Source organism: Phocoena sinus, chromosome X, assembly GCF_008692025.1.
Source record: "Phocoena sinus isolate mPhoSin1 chromosome X, mPhoSin1.pri, whole genome shotgun sequence".
Taxonomy (NCBI): domain Eukaryota; kingdom Metazoa; phylum Chordata; class Mammalia; order Artiodactyla; family Phocoenidae; genus Phocoena; species Phocoena sinus.
The window spans coordinates 110,670,515-110,694,438 of NC_045784.1; the positions used below are offsets into that span (position 1 = coordinate 110,670,515).

The following is a 23,924-nucleotide window of genomic DNA, read 5'->3' on the forward strand; positions in this document are numbered from 1 at the left end:
AATAAAAAATTTTTAAATTAAATTAAAAAACAAAACAAAACAGAAACAGACTCACAGACATAGAAAACAAACTTCTGGCTACCGAAAGGGAAAGGGGGGAGGAGTGAATTTGGAATTTGAGATTAACAGATACACACTACTATATATAAAATAGACAAACAACAAGGATTTACTGTATAGCACAGGGAACTATATTCAATATCTTGTAATAACTTAGAAAGTAAGTATATATGTATGTATAACTGAATCACTTTGCTGCACACCTGAAACACTGTAAATCAACTACACTTCAATAAAAAATAAAAATTAAAAAAAAAAACCACAACACTCCTTTGTTCAAAATCCACTAATGGCCTCCTCTCCCAGAATAAAAGCCAAATCTTCACAATTGCCTGTAAGGCTCTATACTACATGGTCCACATTACCTCTCAGGCTCCATCTCCTACTGTCCCCCCTTCTCCCCAACTCTACTGCAGACCCATCAGTCTTGTTGCTATTCCTTGAGCCAGGCATGATCCTACTTCAGGGCCCTTCTTTTTCTTCCTCTCATTATGCTAGCTGTAGATTTTTATTAGGTTTAGGTTAAGGAGGTTTCCTTCATATTCCTAGTTTGCTAAGGTTTCTTTTGTAGAAGATCCACATGCCATAGAATTAACCATTCTAAAGTGAACAATTCAGTTGCATTTAGTACATTCTCAATGTTGTGCAACCATCTTGTCTAGTTCCTCAACACTGTCGTCACCCTGAAAAGAAAACTCTACCTATTAAGCAGTCGCTCCCCATTCCCCCTGGCAAACACCAATCTGCTTTCTTTATGTCTCTATAGATTTGCCTATTCTGTATATTCCATATGTCTAATTATACAATGTGACCTGTGATTTTTTTTCACTTAGCATCGTGTTTTTGAGGCCCATCCACATTGTAGCATGTATCATTACTTCATTCCTTTTCATGCCTAGATAATAGTCCATTTTATGAATATACTACAATTTATTTATCCCTTCATCTGTTTATGACATTTAGCCTGTTTCCCTCTTTTGGCTATTGTGAATAGTGCTATGAACATGCATGTACAGGTATCTGAGTCCCTGCTTTCGAGGCTTTTGGATACATACCTTGGAGTGGAACTGCTGGGTCATGTGGTAATTCTGTTTAACTTTTTGAGCAACCACCGAACTGTTTTTCACAGTGGCTAAACCATTTTGCATTACCATCAGCAACGAATGAGGATTCTAACTCCCCCTTCAGGGCTTTTGCCTTTGCTGTTGTCTCTTTGGAATGCTCTTCTGATAGATACCCAAGTGGCTCACTTCCTTATCTCCAGGTCTTTAACTCAGTTGTCAACCTGTCATGGAGGCCTATTCGGATCACCAAATTTAAAACTGCAACCTCCCAACTACCAATCCGTACTCACTATCCTCCTTCCGTACTTAATTTTTCTCAAGAGTATTGATCATCATCTAACATACTATACATTTTTCTTATTTTCTATTGTCTATGTTCCAACACTGAAAAATAACCTCCACAGGGGCAGAGATTTCAGTCTGTTTTGCCAGCACCTAGAAGAGCATCAGGCACATAGTAAGTGCTCAATAAATATTTACTAAACAAATAAATGAGGTCCAAAGAGGTGTTTTGGCAAAGTTTGACAAAACAGAGTAAGAAACAGTCTTTGTAGTTCAGAGGTTATTTTTCTAATAATGGTGATGGATTGAAACTGAGCCAATCACACTTTTTATTCAGCTGTAACCAAGAAGCATGCGTGTGTAAGATGGCTATTTCTAAATCAGGTGAAAGGACTATTTAGCCTGAAAGTAAAGAGATCAGACTGTCAAGCTAAAACTCACTAGCACCAATTAAAACTCAACTAACTGCCTATAATAAGCAAGCTTAGTACTCACTGAGATGTTTTATTTAAATGAAGTAAAAAAATGCTACGGGATACAGAATTCTAAGAGCATTATACTTTAAGAAAATGAACCTAATATATACTGTAAGTAATAGAATCCTATGGAAGAACACAAAGATGCACCCCTGCCTAAAATATTCCTATAGCAAGAATGTGGTTTATCGTATTTGTGAACTATGACAGAGGCAGAGAAAATATCTGTATATAAAAAGAGACCCTATGTTAAAACCACAAAGAAGTTATTTCTGGGCAAAAGTTTAAAGCTTGGTGCAATTAATACTGATGAATTATTCACCTGAAAATGGTTAAAATGGTAAATTTTATGTTATATATTTTTACCACAATTTTTGAAAAGTAAAAAAAAAATGGATAGAAAGATGGTGAATGAAAAAACATCTTAGAGACAGATATGGAAATAAAGAATAGAAATATCGCCAAGTCCACTACTAAGAAACAAGCAACTTTTGGAAATTTTGGAAAATCATTTACAGCAGAAATCAGTCTGGAAAATTGAAACTAATAAATTCAACTCTTTTGACTATGAGTTACAAATGGACTACATAACAAGTGATCCTTGAAATTGGCTTTCAATATGTTTCTGTTATAGGCTGAATATGTTTCCCCCTCCCCCCAGCCAAATTCAAATGTTGAAACCTAATCCCCAATGTGATGGTATTTGGAGGTGAGGCATCATTAGGTGATTACGTCATGAGGGTGGAGCCCTCATGAAAGAGATTAATGCCCTTGTAAAAGAGACCACAGAGAACTCTCTTGCCCTTTCTACCATGTGAGGACACAGAGAGAAGACGACTGTCTATGAACCAGGAAGCAGGTCCTCAACAGACAATGAATCTGCCAGCACCTTGATCATGGACTTCCAGCCTCCAGAAAAATGAGGAATAAATTTCTATTGTTTATAAGCCACCCAATTCTGTTATAGCAGCCCAAACGGACTAAGTTTCAAAGTACAATTCAAGAAGTTCTAATGCTAAGAGGAAAAAAACCACTCATGATTGAGCCAAACAACTTCTGAGCCTGCCCACCTTTACGGTTATTAGGATTACAAAGGGACCCTTGCCACCCTTTAAAGTTCTAAAAATTAGTAAAGTATACACAGTGAGCTTTTAACTGCGCTGAAGCAAAAACCAGAAGATGGATTCAACAGATAAAGCTCTCAGTCTGTAGGCCAAGTAATCAGGCTTCCATGTAAGAAGCAAAGCAATGCTCCTAGTTGTATGACAAAACCTGCAGCTTTTTTTTTTTTTTGCGGTACGTGGGCCTCTCACTGTTGTGGCCTCTCCTGTTGCGGACGTGCAGGCTCAGTGGCCATGGCTCATGGGCCCAGCCGCTCCGTGGCATGTGGGATCTTCCCAGACCGGGGCACGAACCCGTGTCCCGTGCATCGGCAGGCGGACTCTAAACCACTACGCCACCAGGGAAGCCCTAAAATCTACAGCTTTTATGCAAAGTTATTTATTAGAAAATAATTCCAAAGGCACTTTAACAATACAAATTTTATTAAAAAAATAAGTAATAACATCAAAACTGTTCAGCAAATCTATATTCAATGTAACCAAAATAAACAAACACCAAATAAAAAAAAATATACATCTATATATATATGGGCAAGAAACAAGTGCAGTTTTTGGTCCCAATATTTTCTGGATATATTATCTTTATCCAAAGGAGTTACATTAATGGCTAAGAAGACATTATGTGTTAGATGTACAGAAAATGTAACTTTAAAATTTGTTTTAAGGTCTGTAGGAAGTGTTTTTTGCCAATTCTTTATGTCTTTGACCTCACAATCACTAAGATAATGTTAATGATAGTCCCAAGATAGACAGAGGATATAATAATGTCTAATGGTCTAAACAATTACCAAATTAAGAAGTCAATAGGTAGCTACATAAAATATGTGGAGAATTGTAAGGATTTTTTTGGGAGTTATTAATGAAACAAAAGAAACACAAAACAAGTTTTAAAGAAAAGAAATAAAAGAGGACATGACAAAACAGACATTAATAAATTTGGTGAAGACAACATAAAACCAAGATAACAAAATTAAATTAGACTTAAAAAAAATTGAATATTAGTATTGCTGAAAACTCCTAGGGTTTTTTAACACTGGATAAAACTTTAAATGACAGTAAAAATCACTAACTTTAGAAATTTGTTTTCCAAGAACATGGAAATAACCTTGGTTCCCTACATAACCAGTTTTTATATTCCTTGGACTGCATGCATGCTAGAGAAAGATTAAAGGGCAGCAGCCAAAATGATTAAACTTCAACTTGGATGTTGAAGCATTGATTTGATGGGCTTTTTTCTTGGTCAGAATCAACCCATAAGCTTAAGATCAAGAACCAAAGCCCCCAGGGGGAAGTTGTGCTCAATTTGGTGGGCCTTGAGGTCATATCTGGCCACATTAGCATCAGTCTTATGGGAGGCCAGTCATGAAGGAAGGGACTCTCCCTAAGATCTGATTTCTTAAGGCCACAACCTAGAGGAGGTCTCACAGTCAAACAATTCACATTCCTTGGAAAGAGAGAACAGGCATCAGATGTGTCCATCGAAGGGGGACACTGACCAGGAGTACCCTGGACTTTTTTTGAAATTTCTGTGTTGCTTCTGCATCTGAAAAATACGAAAAATAGAACAATGACAGAAAAGGAATGAGGAAAAAGACAGCTATCTGACCTAAAATTGTAAGACTTATAAGAAATTAACTAAGAAACCAGACAAAACAGACAAAAAAAGATGAACAGTCACATCTTTTGGAATGCAATATTCTGAAAGCAAGTATAGCAGAAAAAAACACAAATTATTTTAAGCAAAGCAAGAAAAGACCATAGCAACAAAAGTTATTTTTGAAGAGAGCCAACTGGAGAGAAAAACATATGTTAAGATATGTTAACCTGACACAAAGATAAGGTGGAATAAGACTCTAGTGCCATCTGAAAGCTGAAAAGAGCTGAATAATGAGAACTAGTGTCATGAACTTGGCTGTTTAACCGCCTTCGTATGAGAAAACACTTCAGAACTTTGAACTTAGGAAACTGCCTTTGTGTAAGAAAACACTTCAGAACTTTGAACTTAGGAAATTCCAACTTGTCTTGCACCAGGTTGCACGAGCTCCATAGAGCAGGAATCTATTTCAACAAGCGGCTTTAAAAACAAAAACAAAAACAAAATACTTTAATATTTTTCATTTCTATTAATGATACATTTAAAAAATGCAACAGTGCTAAAATCCATCAAAGAAAAATGCACTAAATGAATATTAAACTTACGCAGAAGTGGGTCCAGAAGCTGAGATACTCCCAGGAACTGAAATTAGAAGAGTTTTACATTTAAAATAGAATATATGGGGAATGAAAAGGGGAAAGGGAGGAAGGGATAAATTAGGAGTTTGGGATTAGCAGATACAAACTACTATATATAAAACAGATAAACAACAAGGTCCCACTGTATAGCACAGGGAACTATATTCAATATCTTGTAATAAACTATAGTGGAAAAGAATCTATGTGTATGTGTATAACTGAATCACTTTGCTGTACACCAGAGACTAACACAACACTGTAAATCAACTATACTTCAAGAAAAAAATTCTTAAAGAATATATGAGGAATGAAACTATCATTTTAATATGTAAGAGCCATATTGTGGCTGATCAAAAACACTGGAATAAGTATCAGAAATCCAAAGTAACACAATTATATACGTACCATTCTCTGTTATAACTTGGCAAGTATGAGTTTTACGTTGACTTAAGTGTTTAGCCATAAGATCTAAACCAGAAGAATCAGTTAGGAAATCACATTTAAGGCACACCAGAGTAATGCCCCTATGAAAAAAAGAAGACAGAAAGAAAAGGTTTTTATCTTTTATGAAAATCCATATACAAGTTCAATCATTATTTTCCCATGTAATAACTTGACTTTTTATGTGTCATGATCACCATTTGCAAATTTTGTTATATAAACCCGATATATATGAAATGGTATAACCATGTCTCTAGAAAATGGCATAGCCATGTCTAAATTATGCTAGCATTTAGTGCTCTACAAGCTTGTTCCCTCTGATGCCGGTTTCCAAAAGATATGAGTGAAGAGAACTAAAGCCCATTCATGACTCCACTAACTTATATAACTTGTGCAAGGTACAATCTTTCCATGCCTTTGCCCATCTGCAAAGCAAGGCTACAATATTCATCCATTCAATACACATTTTCTGAGAACCTTCGTTACATACTCTGTACTACTAGATCTTATGGATACAAGAGTGAACAAAAAAGGATACACTCTGTGAAGCCTACAATCTAATGTCCTATTTAATTGATGATAAAGTCAGAAAAGAAAGGAGGCCTTAAAAATAAATCATGCAGGGAGTTTCAAGATGGCGGAAGAGTAAGAAGTGGAGATCACCCTCCTCCCCACAAATACATCAGAAATACATCTACATGTGGAACAACTCCTACAGAACACCTACTGAACGCTGGCAGAAGACCTCAGACCTCCCAAAAGGCAAAAAACTCCCCACGTACCTGGGTAGGGCAAAAGAAAAAAGAAAAAACAGGGACAAAAGAATAGGGACTGGACCTGCACCAGTGGGAGGGAGCTGTGAAGGAGGAAAGGTGTCCACACACCAGAAGCCCCTTCGCGGGCGGAGACTGCGGGTGGCGGAGGGGGGAAGCTTCGGAGCCACGGAGGAGAGCGCAGCAACAGGGGTGCAGAGGGCAAAGCGGAGAGATTCCCGCACAGAGGATCGGTGCCGACCGGCACTCACCAGCCCGAGAGGCTTGTCTGCTCACCCACTGGGGTGGGCGGGGCTGGGAGATGAGGCCTGGGCTTCGGTCGGAGCGGAGGGAGAGGACTGGGGTTGGCGGCGTGAACACAGCCTGAAGGGGGCTAGTGCACCACGGCTAGCTGGGAGGGAGTCCGGGAAAAAGTCTGGAGCTGTCTCTTTTTGAATTATGGTTTTCTCAGGGTATATGCCCAGTAGTGGGATTGCTGGGTCGTATGGTAGTTCTGTTTTTAGTTTTTTAAGGAGCCTTCATACTGTTCTCCATAGTGGCTGTATCAATTTACATTCCCACCAACAATTCAAGAGGGTTCCATTTCAGAGCCCATATTCTTAAATGTGACATGACACCACCTCGCCACCTTAACCCAGGTTATCTTATTAAATCAGTGTTAACTACTGCAATAGTCTTAACCAGTCTATGTGCCTCATGTAGCTACAACTCACCTTGTATACCCCTCCAAATTGATCTTCTTTCAGTACCCTTGATTCTACACAAAACCGCAATGGCTTTCCCAACATCCTCAAATTAAAATTAAGTCCAAATTCCCCAGCCTTTTTCAAGGATTCCACAATCTGCATCTCAGCTCAAAACCATTTCCCCAGACTCTGAACTTAATGCTATGTTATATGAACTTCATGCTCCATTCAAACTGTACTACTTGCCATTCATTGTGTATGTCTTCTGCTTTTTTCCTGTCTGCATTTTTATTCATGCTATTTCTTCCAACTAAAATGCCCCGTGCCTCTTCTTCTAAGTAGAAACCTTTCTTTCTTTTGAAATCAGTAACTCTCATTGCACTTATTACAAACCTCCTTGCATTAATTTCTGTAGTTATTTATGTTCACACTATACTGTAAATGGTACATTCCTTGAAGATTGGTACCAAGCCTTCTTCATCACTGTCATCTTTATAGGACTTGCTACACTGTGTTATACATAATAGATGTACAATAAAGAATGAACACTGCATTTTAACAAAATATTAATTACAAAATTTATTTTGTAAAATTACAAGTATGAAACCTCCCATACACAGAAAATAACCAATTTTCTGTTTAAATTTGAGATCCACCCAAGGTAAGAAAAAAGCACCTCAGATCTTTAAAGTCATACAGTTAATTTAAGAACCAAGCACACAACTGTGTTTGACAATAGTGAGGTAAAAATCAAATTAAATTCTCATCTTTACAAATCCTTTTCATTACTATAAAAATGTTTAGTACAGGTTAATACCTAAATATAGTTTATTAGAATCTTCTAATGCCTTGAATTTAGTAATATTTTAAAAATAGCACTAATATATTTTAAAAATGGAATCAAACTTTCCTCTGCCTATGAGCTATTTGTCTATCGTCCACATACTCCACATATGTCACTTTCAATATTAATTTACTCAACAAATATTTATGGAATGCCTATCATGTGCCAGGCACTATTCAATGCCCAGCAAATGTCTGGCATAGCTCAGTATCTGAACTACACACATTCTAGTGAGAAGATATAGACAATAAACAAGAGGATGAAATACACAATATACAATACATTGAACAGTAAAAAGCTGCCATGAAGTAAAAACAAAGCAAGAAAGGGAAGAGAGGGAGTGCTGGGGGTGGGGCCTGGGGAAAGGATGCTACTTTACTATTATTATTATTTTTTTTTATTTTATTTTTTGCAGTACACGGGCCTCTCACTGTTGTGGCCTCTCCCGTTGCGGAGCACAGGCTCCGGACGCGCAGGCTCAGTGGCCATGGCTCATAGGCCTAGCCGCTCTGCGGCATGTGGGATCCTCCCAGACTGGGGCACGAACCCGTGTCCCCTGCATCGGCAGGTGGACTCTCAACCACTGCGCCACCAGGGAAGGCCGGATGCTACTTTAAATGGGGCGGTCCATGTAAGGCTCACTCATTGGAGGAGAGACCTAAAGGAGCTACCTAAAGGTAGCTACCATGGGAGCTAGCTACCCATACAGATATCTGGGGAAGAGGAAATGAGGCAAAAGGAATAATAAAATACAAAGGTCCTGAGACACAGCATCCCCTCTTCTACTTTTCCACTAACCTAAAGCATCAAAACAACTATTGGCTAAACTTAAGTCTATGTCTTAGCCTCCTGCTACAAAGATCTTGACACTGGTATTTCAAATAGCAATGAGAACATGAACAAAATAATTAAAGAAAGGAATATAGAGTGAAAAGGAATTAGAAGAATGTGAAAAAATGGTTCTTAGTGGATTCTGAGCTAAGTGTGTGTGGTATAACCAAAATGAATTATCAATGCCTTTAGAAATGTTCACAACAATTCCTCTGAACAGTAAACAAGTTGTGTACTTTTATTTCAAAAATAAAAAAGCCCCAAGGATTATGAAGGCTATATACTGATCACAACCAAAGTAGTGTTAGTCACTTTACTAGGTATCTTAAAAGTCTTTTAAATTTTCAAATATTGCTGGAGAGCCTTATTTTTTTAATTTTATAATGCAAATTCATGAAAGTTTCACCTTAAGGCCTGACATCACTGAAACAAGTTTAGCTAGAGAATATAGGCAATCCCCTCTTTGAGGTAAGGATATAAAGTACAGAACTCTATTACGTCTAGTAGCAATCACTTCATTTTCCAAACTAGGCACTCCAGCATCAGGTTAAAAAGCTACTATAATTTTTCAGTAGAGAGAATGAAAAAAGATCGAGTAGGGCTTCCCTGGTGGCGCAGTGGTTGAGAGTCTGCCTGCCAATGCAGGGGACACGGGTTCGTGCTCTGGTCCGGGAAGATCCCACAAGCTGCGGAGCGGCTGGGCCCATGAGTCATGGCCGCTGAGCCTGCGCATCCAGAGCCTGTGCTCCGCAACGGGAGAGGCCACAACAGTGAGAGGCCCGCGTACCGCAAAAAAAAAAAAAAGATCGAGTAGTTACCTGAGAGTTCCAGAATGCTTCTTAAAAAGATAAAACCGTTTAGTTGGCTGGTTGCTATGAGAGCTGGAGAGACAAAAGACAAATGAGATTTTATTATACAATAAGTCATTAATTTTATGATCAGTTTTCAAGCCTATGCTTAGTTTCTTAGTTTTGAATAAAAGACTATGATTTAAGTTATAAAACTCTATTAGCATCTCTGTTTAATTCAAGATTTTTATCTTACGTTTCATTTTCCCTGTGTGTTTTCGAACAACATATTTCCCTGAGAATAATCTTAAATGATCATACCTCACCATTATAAAAAAAAAAAACCTTTAGAGTTAAAAATGCAAAGAGCATCAAGTTAAGTTTTTCAACTGCTAAGAGTTGAGAACAACTTAAAAGGTATTGGCTAATAATGTATTTTGCTATAATATAAATTGTTATGAATAATAATTATTACTTTCTAATCTTGATATACTTAGCCCAGGGGACCAATCTGAATGATCCTGGAAGTAAATGTTTCTTGGGCTAAATGACATTACTTACCATCAGTAAAATGAAACATTTAAAGAATCTTTTGCAATCACTAGGAGAGCTTTAAAGAACGCGAATTAAAAGCAGAGCTCATGAGTTAAAACAATACTTTCTCTCCGCACAGAACAGAAAACCACTAACCAAATTTTGCAGCCAATGCTAATAGCTTTTATACCCCCTTTTAAACTGATAAGAAAAGCTTTCCTGTATTAGAAAGTCAGGCAGAATTAGCTGGGATTAGTGTAGCACAGTATTACTCAAACTGTGGTCCATAGACCAGCAGCATCTGTATCACCTGGGAGCTTATTAGGAATACAAAGTCAGCTCCCACTCCAGACTTACTGAATTAATCTCTGGTGGTGGAGCCCAGAAATCAGTTTCAACAAGTTTTTCAGATGATTCTTATGCAAGATAAAGTTTGAAAAGTACTAGCCCTAGCTTGCACTGACAGACCCAAACCAGACAACACATCAAGTCAATGGTTACCCTTAGACACACAGTAACTATCATCAGCATACCATGTATACATGGGAAAATGGCTACCTATAATCCCAAGAAAAAATCCTCAGAATAGGTGCTATGGTGAATACAAAGAACTGCTCTCTCAAGTAGGTAAGACAGACATGTATTTAATATGAGGCAGAATAGCTGAGTAGTACAGAACTCAAAGAAACAACTGATTCCTACGAGTGGCTGTGGTGATCAGATACTTCACAGAAGGTAAAATGAAAGGGAAGGAGAAGGGCATTCCAAAGAATTAAGGAAAAGTCACTTTAGATATTGAATATGGGACAAACTATACATTGGGGAAGATTAATTAGTCTGGGAGGCTTGACTTCTGTATGATTACAGAGTTGGTATGGGCCGAGAATAAAGATACTCAACCTCTGAGAAAAATGAAGCTTCTGTATGTACAGAGCTTAATCCTATGACAAAAGTCCACACAGGTCAGAGTGAGGGTATCCAATTAACGGAGAGGTACTTGAGGCAACCAGGGAAGCAAGGCACCAATGAAGTAGGGGAAACAGAAGAGAGAGCTTCAAGGCCCTTAGAAGAGTAAAAGTGGAAGATTTCAGTTCTGTATGAGGCTAACGATGAGTAAGCAATCAGTGTGCGTGATGACAATGCAGTGCAGGGTTGGGGCTAACTGGAAATTAGAAAAAGGCTATGAAGGAAGTCTGGAGCCAATTGGGAATATTTTGGGATAGAATGGGGTTAGAGGTCCTACAGGACAGTTGAGGAGCCTATGGAAAATGGGAAAGGAGAGGACAGAATGGTCCATGGGTTTAAGAAACACCAAAGATAACTTCCAATTTAATCTCTTGGAAATTAGGGGCAGAATTAAAGCCCCACTGGGGAGCCATGTGTTAGGCACAGAATAAGAGACCAGCATTCTCCCCAGCAGTATACTGAGAGAAAGGTTGGCTGTGGTCTGGTTTGGAACAACTGAGGTATGGGTGCAGAACCACTGCAGTAGTTGTGAGGCAGAGTGGTAAATTACAGAAGATGGACTTTCAGGAAGCCATGATGAATGGTGGCAGATCAAGAGAACTCCATAGGCTTCAGAAACTTAAAGTCTATTATTTCCAGGTGATGCTCCACATTTATGGAAATAATGCGTGGAGACAGACTGAGCTTAAAGGGTATTGGGGTGATAAGAGTTTGGATCCTAGACAAAAATGTTTGACTTATTTGTGTCCTGTATAAATGCCAGTGAGTCAAAGATGAAAATATCTATCAAATAGTTAGAGATGAAGAGTTGGATCTCAGGAAAACTCAGCACTGAAATTGGAGGATTTACAGTTGAAAGGTAAAAGATAAAACTCTGAGAGTGGTTGAAGTACCAAGAAAAGAAACGTAAAGAGGCAAGAAGAGCTGAAGAAAGAAAAGGTAATGAAATAGAGGAGTAGCAAACAAGAAAAAAATGGTGGTAATAGTTTAAGAGAAGTTGAGAAGAGTTTCAAAAGTGAGTGATCAAAAGTATCAAATACTCTAAAGAAGTCATGGAGGAGTAAGAATGAAAAGCAGTGAGTACACTGAGAGATTAGGACATGACTGATAACCTTCAAAGGGGCAGCTTGAACTGACAGATGGGGGTGATACTCAAATTACAAAGGGTAAAGAAACGACAAACAAGATAGTAAAGAATACTCTTTACAAATGTTGACAGTAAAAGGAAGATAAGAAAATATGCAAAGTAAAGGCAAATCTCCCTCATCCTAAAAAAAAAGAATACCTGAAAATATTTGCAGGCAGAAGGAATGTGGTAGAGAGAAAAATGAAATGAAGATGCATAAGATTATGGAGGAAATGGAGGAGATGAGGGGCAGGATTAACTTTGAAAAAGAGGACATATCTTTTTCTGAGATTAATGTTTGGATGAAGGAAAACAAAAACGAGGTAGAAAGAGGTTAACCTTGGGAAAAATGAAAAGGATGACCTCTGAGTAATTAGTAGGCAAGGTTAACAACTGAGAGACTAGAATAAAATCTTGAAGGTACTGAAAAGGATTTAAACATGTTGTAGACAAAAACAAAGAGATATTTTTAAAAAGACAGGACCACATTAAAGTTAAAGATCAGGAATTCAGAGCTGACTGAATCAGGCACAGTTTGGTGGTCTAGAATTGAGCATAGAGAAAGATCAAAAAGGATAAGAGAGTCAAGGATAGCAAGGTTAAGCATGATTGAAGATGTAAAGGATTCTAGAACAAAAAACAAAGCAACATTCAAAACAGATGAACTTGAGGGTGAAGTTGACTATACAATTGGATTGGTGATGCTGGACTGGAAAGCGGGGTCAAGACTGAAAGTCCTGGGGTGATGAGATTTCAAAACGAATGAATATTGTATATGATGAGGTAAAATTGGATGGTGGTAAAGAAGGGGGTACAACACCTCAGAGGTGGATGTGAAGTGCTGGCATTAAAGAAGTCAAGGCAACATGATGACAGGCTGATCATCAAGGGGAAACAAAAAAACTGAGAGCTAAGTTCTGAAGGCATTAAAAAATGTGGGCAAATCCTTGAAAGTGGTAGTTAACTATGACCATAAAGTAATGTAGAGGTCTTGTTATGATTTGCAAGAGAACCACTTTTATTGGTTTACCTTATTTCTGACTGAAAATAAATGGAACTACCTCAATCTGAATAATCAACTTAGTATATTTATATCTGAATAATTTTTGTCTATTAAAAAAAATCTATCCCAAAGGCATAAAGTACCAATGAGGTTCAAATGAAAGTAATGTGGGCTCTGAAGTCTTTCTCTAGCAATAGAGTACATGGTAGGTGCTCAAATAATGTAAATAGAATTGATATATGAAAAGAAATTCCAACAGTAGCGTCATGACCGGAATATCCCTGTACTCTCTCATTTCACATTCATCAAATGAATGCAAAGATAGATGGCTTGAAAGACAAATGGACAGACAGATGGATGAGAGAGAGAGAGAGAGAGAGAGAGAGAGAGAGAGAGAGAGAGAGCGCGAGCGAGAGTGAGCATGTGAGCACCGATGATGTTCCTAGCGTCTTTGACAAAGCTGAAGTCTCTAAAAGTTGACTGCTTTGAAGTGGATAACACTCACGTGGTTACATGTATTTATTGATAAATATTTTGGAAAAATTTTAAATTTTATGGACCACTTTTTGAAAGACTTTGAAAAATAATTTCCCTAACAAACCTATTCTAATTTCATTAGTCTAACTGTTCTTAAAATTTTTGTTCCACTAATTTCATGAGTTATTATGCTGGAAAACAGTATTGGGTAATATCCTAAAAGTTCCCTGTTGCTAGATCTTTTTAGATCCTTGATGTGACAAACTGGCTTTGTTTTCAAAAACCAAATATCTAAATATTAAAAACGCATGAGAAATATTTTTAAAAAATAAAACAAACAAATAAAAATCCCCCCCCAAAACCAAATATCTTGAATGGCAGTTTTGACTGGCAGTGTACATGTTTAACTCACCTCACCGTATGATTTATAAAGGCTTTGTTACAGTTTGTTTTGTAACTGCAAAAATTACAGTGGATATATACTGAAAAGTGGCTTGCAAAATCTTTTATTTTGGAACGACACTCAATGCACTTGTGAACTCCCCGAAGACACCTTATGGAGACAGGAAAAAATATATTGTAAAACAAAATAATATGGTAAAGCCTTATTAATGTTTTATTAATTGAAGCCAAGGTGTTTAAATTAAATCTTTAAATAGAGACTTATAATTTGAAAATCTGCTTGGAAACAACAAGCTAGAATAAGTTAAAAAGTCTAATACCAGTTAATGTTTCCTTGGAATAAAAAGGATCACGTTAACAATTCAACTATCACAAGATATAAGCATAAAATATAAGATTAGTGTAAAAGATGACAATTAACTCAGTTATTTACAGTTTTTTACAGTTACAGTAATTTTACAGTAATTTTACAGTAATTTACAGTTACAATAAACTCAGTAATTCAAGTTCTGTTCAGCAGTTGTAGAAAGTACCTTTTTATTATCTTCTTGGCCTACATGCCATATAAGTGATTATCATGTAAATGTGCATATCTAGTGATATGCTAAGCTATATTAAAATAACCTTTAATATTAAATTAGGATTGTATATCAGGAATAAAAGATATTACCTTAAGTTCTTCAAAACTATGTTGATTTTATTCTTTTTGCCGCACTCTTTCTTTTGCTTGTGATAGGTTTTTGCTTTATTTTCAAATACATCTCTACCTTGACTACTTGCAGTGGACGTAGTTGCACAAGACTTTCTTGTCTTATATTTACTTTCATGAGGTTTTGTAGGATTTTCAGCAGTTTTACTTGTAGACTTTGAAGGTGAGACCTGAAGAGAAGAAGTGCTTGGAGTATTCTTGGAAGATGTAGTTGATAGACTTGAACGAACAGGTCCAACTGAAGCTCGAATAGTAACCTATAAAAATGAAGGCAATATATATTTTTAGAAAATTAAGCATCACATTAATATTAAAAAGATCAAACATTATGCAGGCCATAATTGGTTTTTGACAAGGATGTCAAAACAATTCAGTGAGGGAAACAATAGTATTATCAACAAATGGTGCTGGGACAACTGGATATCTACATGCAAAAGAATGAATTTGGACCCCTACCTCATACTAAATACAAAAATTAACTCAAAATGTATCAAAGACCAGACTGTAAGAGCTCAAACTATAAAACTCTTAGAAGAAAACACAGGAGTAAATCTTCATGACCTTGGGTTAGGCAATGATTTCTTAAATATGATACTGAAAGCACAAGCAACCAAAGAAGAATAGATAAATGGACTTGGTAAAAATTAAAACTTTTGTGCTTCGAAGGACACTATTAAGAAAGATAAAAGATAACCACAGAATGAGAGAAAATATTTGCAAATCATATCTCTAATAAGGGACTTGTATACAGAATATATAAAGAACTCTTACAACTCAATAAAAAGACAAATAACCCAATTAACAAATGGGCAAATGATCTGAATAGACATTTCTTCAAAGAAGATATACACATGAAATAAGCACATGAAAAGATGCTCAACATCATTAGTCATTAAGGAAATGCAAATCAAAACTCCAGTAATGTATCACCTCAGACCAACTAAATGACTATAATGAAAAAGACAGGTAGCAGCACGTGTTGACAGGATGTGGAGAAACTGCAGCCCTCATATATTGCTGGTGGGAATGTACAGTGGTGCAGTAGCTTTGGAAAACAGTTTGGCAGTTCTTCAAAATGTTAAACATAAGAGTTATTATATAATCCTAGGTGTTCCACTCCTAGCAATTCCACTCAAGAGAAATGTACACACAAAAACTTGTACATGAATTTTCATGAGAGCATTATTCATTACAGCCAAAAAGTGGAAACAACCCAAATGCTCATCAACTTATGAGTGAATAAATAAAATATGGTATATCCATACAATGGAATAATATTCAGCCATAAAAACGAATAAAGTACTGATACACAAGTACTAATACAGCCTTAAAAAGGAACAAAGTACTGATACAAGCTACAATATGGATGAACCTCAGAAACATTATGCTAAGTGAAAGAAACCAGTCATAAAAGACCACATATTGTATGATTCCATTTCTATGAAATGTCCAGAAGAGGAAAACCCACAGGGATGGAAAACAGATTAAAGTTTGCCTGTTGCTGGTGAAGGGGAAATTGGGAGTGACTACTAATGGATATGGGGTCTCTTTAGGGGGTGATAAAATGTTCTAAAATAGATTGTAGTGATGTTTTCACAACTCTGTGAATATGCTAAAAATGCTAAAACCCCCTGAATTGTATACTTTAAATGAGTGAATCGTATAGTATATGAATTACATGTCAATAAAGCTGTTACCAAAAAAAAATTCACTGCAATACAAAAGTTAAACATCAGAGTATAAACTATAATCAGGTAAGTCTCGCATTTATCCTAAATGGTCATACCAATTAAATGAAATTTACCCTCAGTATTTATTTACTGTTGTAATACTAGTTTTGTATTGATAGCATTTATATGTTAACACAGATAGTAATGGGTCAGAAGAGCACATTCCATGGCTATTTTATGCTCTGATATAACTAAATAGCTTTGGTAAATATAGAGGTCAAAATTTAAATCTCAAATCCTGAAATAACTCTTTGGTAACTATAAGACAGATCTCCAGAATCACTGTTAACACCTGAAACTTATATAATATTGTACATCAACTATACCTCAATTAAAAACAATAATGCACCCCCCAAAAAAACCCAGATCTCCAGTAAATGTGACCTTCTCTCTCTGGGGGTTCTTTGGGCAAAGGTTACTGCGGAGGTTACATCAATTCATCATACAGCATGGAGAATTTAATAATATTCAGAATTTTCTTAGAGGGAACTAATATAAAATTTCTAATTTAATATTCAGAAAAAGAAATGTTTGATTATACCCATTGGTTGATAATGAAAAACAGTCACCTATATATTTGGTATCACACAAACAGCACTGAACTAGGAGTCAAAAGACCTGAGGTTAAATTTCAGTACCAGCTCTTCCTAGCCATGTGACCTTGAGTAAGTAACTTATCCTCTCTAAGCCTCATCTGTAATATGGGAATAATACATGCCTTCTCTACCTCACTGGTTTGCTACAGGGATTAAATAACAGAATGTATGAAAAAGCACATGGAAAGCTTAATTCTGAAGTGCTAACAAGACATTTAGTCTCATTTATTAATAATATCATAATTATAGTATATAATTATTACTATTATTATTAATAAGGGAAGATACGAGAGAGGATTGCACTGCTTATGTTAGTATTCTGCGTGTCTTGTTCCAGCATGGAATGAATGGACTACAGGGAAGGATACTGGATAGCTTCTCTCCCTCTAGAGCTTCAGAGCATTGCTTTACATTATTTTAATGAACTCAAATAGCAGACATGCTCACATCAAAGTTTAGTACTCAAATATAAGTACTAAATGTTTCGGAATTATTTCACTTTGGACTGTGCATCCCTCTACTGGAGCAAATAGTCAAAAGCTGACTTTACATAAAAGAAGTCAAAGAAAACAGATGTACATAAGGCAGAGGGAAAATGAAATTTGTCGTCAGATGTGTGTTTGCTCACTTAACAGTGCAATGCTAATTAAGAGAATTTGCTTCTCTAAGAGTTGACTCAGTAATACCAACTTCAACAAACTACAGCATTCAAGGCATTATGACAGATGTTGGAGACACAAAGATAAACATGATTCCTCACCAGCTCAAGCAGACATGTACGCTGCCAACTGGAAAAGCTCAAAAACAGACTATAGAATATTTTTTTTAAGTTAAGTATTTTTAAAAATTAATTAATTATTTTGCTGCGTTTGAGTCTTTGCTGCTGTGCGGGCTTTCTCTAGTTGCGGCGAGCGGGGGCTACTCTTCGTTGCGGTGCGTGGGCTTCTCATTGCAGTGGCTTCTCTTGTTGTGGAGCACGGGCTCTTAGGTGTGTGGGCTTCAGTAATTGTGGCTCACGGGCTCTAGAGCATGGGGTCAGTAGCTGTGGCGCATAGGCTTAGCTGCTCCGCGGCATGTGGGATCTTCCCGGACCAGGGCTTGAACCCGTGTCCCCTGCATTGGCAGGCGGATTCTTAACCACTGCGTCACCAGGGAAGTCCCCAGACTATAGAATATTGAAACAACACAATGACTCAGTCTACAGTTAATATAGTTGCACTCACTGCAAAGGAATATGCTCCAATACAGCACATTTCAATCAACTCAAAAAACAATGGATAGGGCTTCTGCCTGCCAATGCAGGGGACACGGGTTCGAGCCCTGGTCCGGGAAGATCCCACATGCCGCGGAGCAACTGGGCCCGTGAGCCACAGCTACTGAGCCTGAGCGTCTGGAGCCTGTGCTCCGCAACAGGAGAGGCTCCGACAGTGAGAGGCCCGCGCACCGCGATGAAGAGTGGCCCCTGCTCGCTGCAACTAGAGAAAGCCCTCACACAGAAATGAAGACCCAACACAGCCAAATAAATTAATTAATTTAAAAAAAACAATGGATAAAAAATTTTCTTTCCAAGCATAGGAATGATAAAACCTAAAATTAAAATTTTAATGACAACCAGAAGTCAATTTTTAATATTATATTGAATAGATTAAAACAGGCAGGGGTTTATTTCTATTATCATACAACGTTAAAATACAACATATTTAAAACTCACTTTTGTACCAGGAGGCAATCCTTCTAGCTCTTTAGGCTTTATAAATGTCCGATGCTGGGTCCTGTGATCCAGTTTCTCTTTGTAGGTCAAAAATTGTAGTCTGCATTTTGTACAACGATGAACTCCTTTCTTCTGTTTACAATAAATATTAGAAATAATATTAGAAAATAATTTCTGCCACCACAAATCCCGAGGCCTGAAATTGCTCTTAATTCTAATAGCTAAAGAATTTTAAAACCAGAATTTTACCACATCCTATCATAAATAATTCCAAAATATTTCGCTTTTTACAAGTACTTCTTGCATTAGTATTTGAGTTTCAAAAGTATTTGTTATCATACAGGCAATCAATATGATAATTATATCAAGTAGATTACAATGGGACAAGTCCTATACTATTTGTAGTGTGAATTTACTTAATTATTAATTTGAAGTATAAACTATTCGAACATATGATATCATGAAAATGAGCTATATTATACTTTCATTCTTGGAAAGATCAAATAATTTTTGTTATTTCCATTTGTTTCACAAGTTGGTAACATAAATTGAACTTTCTAAAACCAAACAAATTTAACCAGACACTCCCAAGAAAGTTATGCTATAGAAATGGTTGTATATGTCAGTGTTTGTCCAATAGAACTTTAAACAGTGATGATAATGTGCTATACTGCACTGCCTGATATGGTATCCACTGCCACATGTGGTTATTGAGTGCTTGAAATGTGGCAAGTGCAACAGAGAAATCGATTTTAAAATTTCATTTAATTTTAATTTTAAATTAATTTAAATTTAAATAGATGCATGTGGCTAGTGACTGATATTGGACGGCATGGTTACAGAAGCATAAATCAGAACAACTGATCTGAATTTACTATTTGAGAACCCCTTGACTATGTTCCTTCTGAAACCTGGTCATATTATTACTTTACCAATAGGAAACAGGACCGAAGAGAGATGTAAGGCACTTGGCTCATAGCTAGTTAGTGTTCTTTCTACTACATACTAGCAACTGCAGTTTTTTTGTATATGCTGTCATCAATTAATATATGTATTGTACATTCATCCGTAAATTTGGAACAACGTACAAATAGAAAAATGTTTTCTCTAAAGCTGTATCTCCACAGGTTCATCACTATTTGCATTTAAAACACAAATAAACATTTAGGAAAAATCAAATGAGGTAACATACATTAAAGTACCTAGCCATTACTGGTGCACAGTAGGCATTTGATAAATAAAAATTCCTTACAAAGTTCAAAGCAATAGGTAAATATAATGTACTTGTATTACTATTTTAGTTTCATCCTAAGAAGTATGGTTAATTGGATCATATCATAGGTACAGCCAACATAAACAGATTCACCTATATGTACTCAAGAGAGGGGAAAGAGGGGGGAAAAAAACTCAGTCAAGAAGCTGATAGCAAGGTAACATGACAGAAAGTTCCCCAGATATAGGTCCCAGAAATCTTTTCTCTACCTGTACCTATATCTCATCCAGTTTCATGACTTTAAATAGTATTCATCCAACTGCCTACTCAACATCATTACTTGATATCTAACATGCACTTCAAATCAACATGGACAAAATTAAACTCTAGATTTTGCCCCATCCACCCTTAAAAAAAATCTGTTCCTTCCCTAGTCTTCCCAATATCTCAATATATGGGAACATCATTCTTGCAGCTGCTCAGGATGAAGGAATTTGGTCACTCTTAACTCTTTCTCTCACACCCCACTGATAAAACCTTTCAGCTCTACCTTCAAAAGCATAATCTTTCCACTTGTCATCACCTCCGACCACTGCCACCAGATGAGTCCAAGTCACTCACCCGCACTCTCTCACAATAGCCTCCTACCTTCTTGTTTCCACTCTTTCCTCCCAACAGTCTATTCTCTCCATAGCAGCCAGAATAATCTCTCACATGCCTAAACACTCCAATGGCTTCCCATAACACTCCAAAATCCTGACTCTGGCTTACAAGGCCATATACTATCTTCCCCGCATTCTATTGCTACAACCTCATGTCCTACTACTCTTTCTCCCACTTGTTTACCATGCTCCAGCCACACTGGCCTCCTTGTTGCTTCTTGAACATCTAGATATATGCTCACCTCACTGCCTACTTACTGTTCCCTCTGCCTGGAACATTCACTCCCAGATAGCCACATGGCTTAATCCCTTATTTCCTCTGGAGAGACTTCTTTGACCACCCCACATAAAAAAACAGAAGCTACTCTTTTACCTCCTAAGCCCTGGCATTCCCTATCCTCATGTATTTCCTCCCTATGGTACTTATTACCAGCTAGCATACAGATACATTCAGACATAATAATACATATTCTCATTCTCTCTCCCACCTGCCACTATAATGCAAATTCCAGAGAGCACAAACTTTGTTTTGCTCACTTCTGTAAAACAGTCCCTGGCATATATTAAACAGTAAATAAATATCTGTTTAATAACCAGTAAGGCAGGCAGCAAGAGACTGACAGAGAGTGCACATGAGAAGCAAGCACAATTAAACTAGTTCAAAATGTCTGCCATTCCATTCAATGAGCATTTGCCCAGAGCCCTGAGATGGGGACATTAACCTACTATTCCCTTAGATGGACTCAAGTCTTTCATCTCTTATGCATGTATACCTGTGATGTGCTGAGAATAATACAGTACGTTTTTAAAATAACATGATGTTCAACCAAAAAAATGGTGACCTATTACAAGGATAGAGAAAAAAATTGTGTTGAACTTTTTGACAAGGATACTATATCTTTTGGGCGATTTGAAGGTTTTCAAGGCTATTCTGACTCTCTGTAATATCTGCCTTTAGACCTAATGTCAGTGAAGAATGACTCTGTGGTAACAGCTTGGGCCCTAGGTCAATTTTTGGCTCTGCCAACTATTAGAGAATGTGACACTGGGCAAGGTAACTTACTTTCTATAAAGCTTTGTTTCCTTATCTATGAAATGGAAATGATCGCATACCTGCTTTGTAGAGTGGTTGTAAGGATCAGACAAGATAATGCAAGTAAAAGCACTAGTGGCTGTCGTATAGCAAGTGATTAGTATATGTTAACTGCTTGTTATTACTATAAAGATCTAATGAGGCTATTTAACACATCTGAAATCCTTCATCCTTTCTTAAAAGTTGTACAAACTGTCCTGTTAGCTCTGAAATCACTCAATACATAATAATCTATTCTTTTAAGGAAAAGGTTACAACCAAAGTCTTTAAAAAGAATAAAATGAGCCACAGACTCAACAATTCTTATGGTCTAAAATTGCCCTAATATCATCTCAATTACAAGCTTATAATCTTGCTCAGCTATGGTTTTTGAGTCTTTTGTGAACAATTATATTCAAACTGAGAGTCTTTCCTCTATTGATTGCTGACTGCCTACCTCTTAGGTACTCCAAACTTACAAAAAAATTGGGCACCCATGGTGTGTCAGTAGTCCCAAGACTACTCTCCGGTTTGATGATTCAATAGAAGGACTTATAGGGCTTAAAAGCTGTTATACTCACAGCTATGATTTATTACAGTGACAGGATACAGAACAGGATTAATAAAGGAAAAAAGTGCATTGGGTGAAGTCTGGAGGATACTGGCACCAGTTTCCAAGTGCCCTCTCCCAGTGGAGTTGCATAGGACATGCTCATCAATCCCCCAGCAACTAACTGCAGCAACAGGTATGAAGATTTTTGGTTTTGTTTTGTGTTGTTTTATTTGGTTTTCCAGGGAAGCTCTCTTTGAGTCTTAGAGCCCAGGTTTTCATGAGGTTCAGTCACCAAATCTTCAGACTCCATAAGAAAAGCAGGCATTCACCATAAACATATTTTTGCACAAGACCTAGAAAAGCTGGTACCACATGGCTCAAGGTTCTAGGCGTGTAAAACACTCATCAATTAATAACAAAGGCTCAGTTTCCAGAGTTAGCCAAGGGCTAGTTATGCAAGTAGATTCTTCTGAAAACGTGCATATTTGAGCAGCTCAGACCTGCTGGTTAACACTTTCCTATATATGTGGCAAGTTAAGACATACAACTCACGGTATGAAGAGTGACTACAGGTCAGGTTAAACCATTTAGGAGACAGTCCACATAGCAAGCCCATCCATCTCTTTCTTACCTTTCTAAGCATCTATTACTCCCTCCACATCTACACCTCACTCTGGAGCTTAGTAAAGCACAAGAGAAAGAATTACGTTAAAAGCTTCATAATAAAATAGAGCTGCTGCTTTATATCTCGTTCTTTCTTTCAAAATCAAAGGTCAAAGGATGAAATATAGAGTACCAAGATCAGTGTTTCAAAAACTCTATTCCTAAAGAAATGTTAATATGTGTTGTGCAAATAAAGGATTCAATGGTCAAATAAGTTTTGGGAACAACATATACAATATCACTTGCTTGGAGATTTATGATCTTTAAAGCATTTTTTAGCATGTTAAAAGCTCTGAAAAATCCTATTAAAAAATAAATAAAAAACTATTCATTTTGTAAGTACAGCCATTTACTGAATTTCTTTTTCCAGGAACAATTTTAGAGTAGAACATCTATTTGACATCTGATGGAACATGAGGGAAACTCTAGAATAGAAAGATTTTGCCAGAGTTTAACAGTGAGGTGACATACCAGGATAAAAAAATAAGCATGTTGCCATAACACAGGTGATCTTGAATGCATCTGGATATTCTATATTTATGATTTTTTCCAATTAACAACTATAAGTTGATTTCATGATTATCTAATGACTGGAACTGAAAGCAATGTTAGCACAAGTGCTGAATAAAATGGCCATGATAACGCATTCAATAATAAGGAAATGTAATGAGCTGATCAGTGAGGAGGCAAAACCTCATTACATAATCAGATTCAGTAAATTCATTGACTTCTGATTTTGGCAAATGTATGACTGCTCTTTCAAGCACTCAAGAATAGGCTCATTGTTATCAAGTTTTCAGCCCAAATAAAGGATGGTCTAATTGTGTCAGGAAAAGAACCAGCAAGCATAAAATGAAAATTCAAGGGAAAGGTGCAAGCACTAGTACTGATATTCCAGAAATTACAAAA

General features: G+C 36.9%; 1 protein-coding gene across 2 annotated transcripts in view; it reads right to left on the reverse strand.

Annotated features, from left to right (window-relative positions):
* Positions 1-3,461: 3,461 nt before the first annotated feature.
* ZNF280C (zinc finger protein 280C) overlaps positions 3,462-23,924 on the reverse strand; it is a 54,202-nt gene continuing 33,739 nt past the window's right edge. For both annotated transcript variants that reach the window (XM_032620971.1, XM_032620970.1), the window contains exons 14-20: positions 18,853-18,984; positions 14,777-15,072; positions 14,117-14,257; positions 9,629-9,691; positions 5,641-5,759; positions 5,203-5,239; positions 3,462-5,077 (exon numbers count right to left, since the gene is read on the reverse strand). In XM_032620971.1, the coding sequence (XP_032476862.1) occupies positions 5,062-5,077; positions 5,203-5,239; positions 5,641-5,759; positions 9,629-9,691; positions 14,117-14,257; positions 14,777-15,072; positions 18,853-18,984 (804 nt within the window). In that variant the 3' untranslated portion in view covers positions 3,462-5,061. The remainder of the gene's footprint in view (positions 5,078-5,202; positions 5,240-5,640; positions 5,760-9,628; positions 9,692-14,116; positions 14,258-14,776; positions 15,073-18,852; positions 18,985-23,924) is intronic.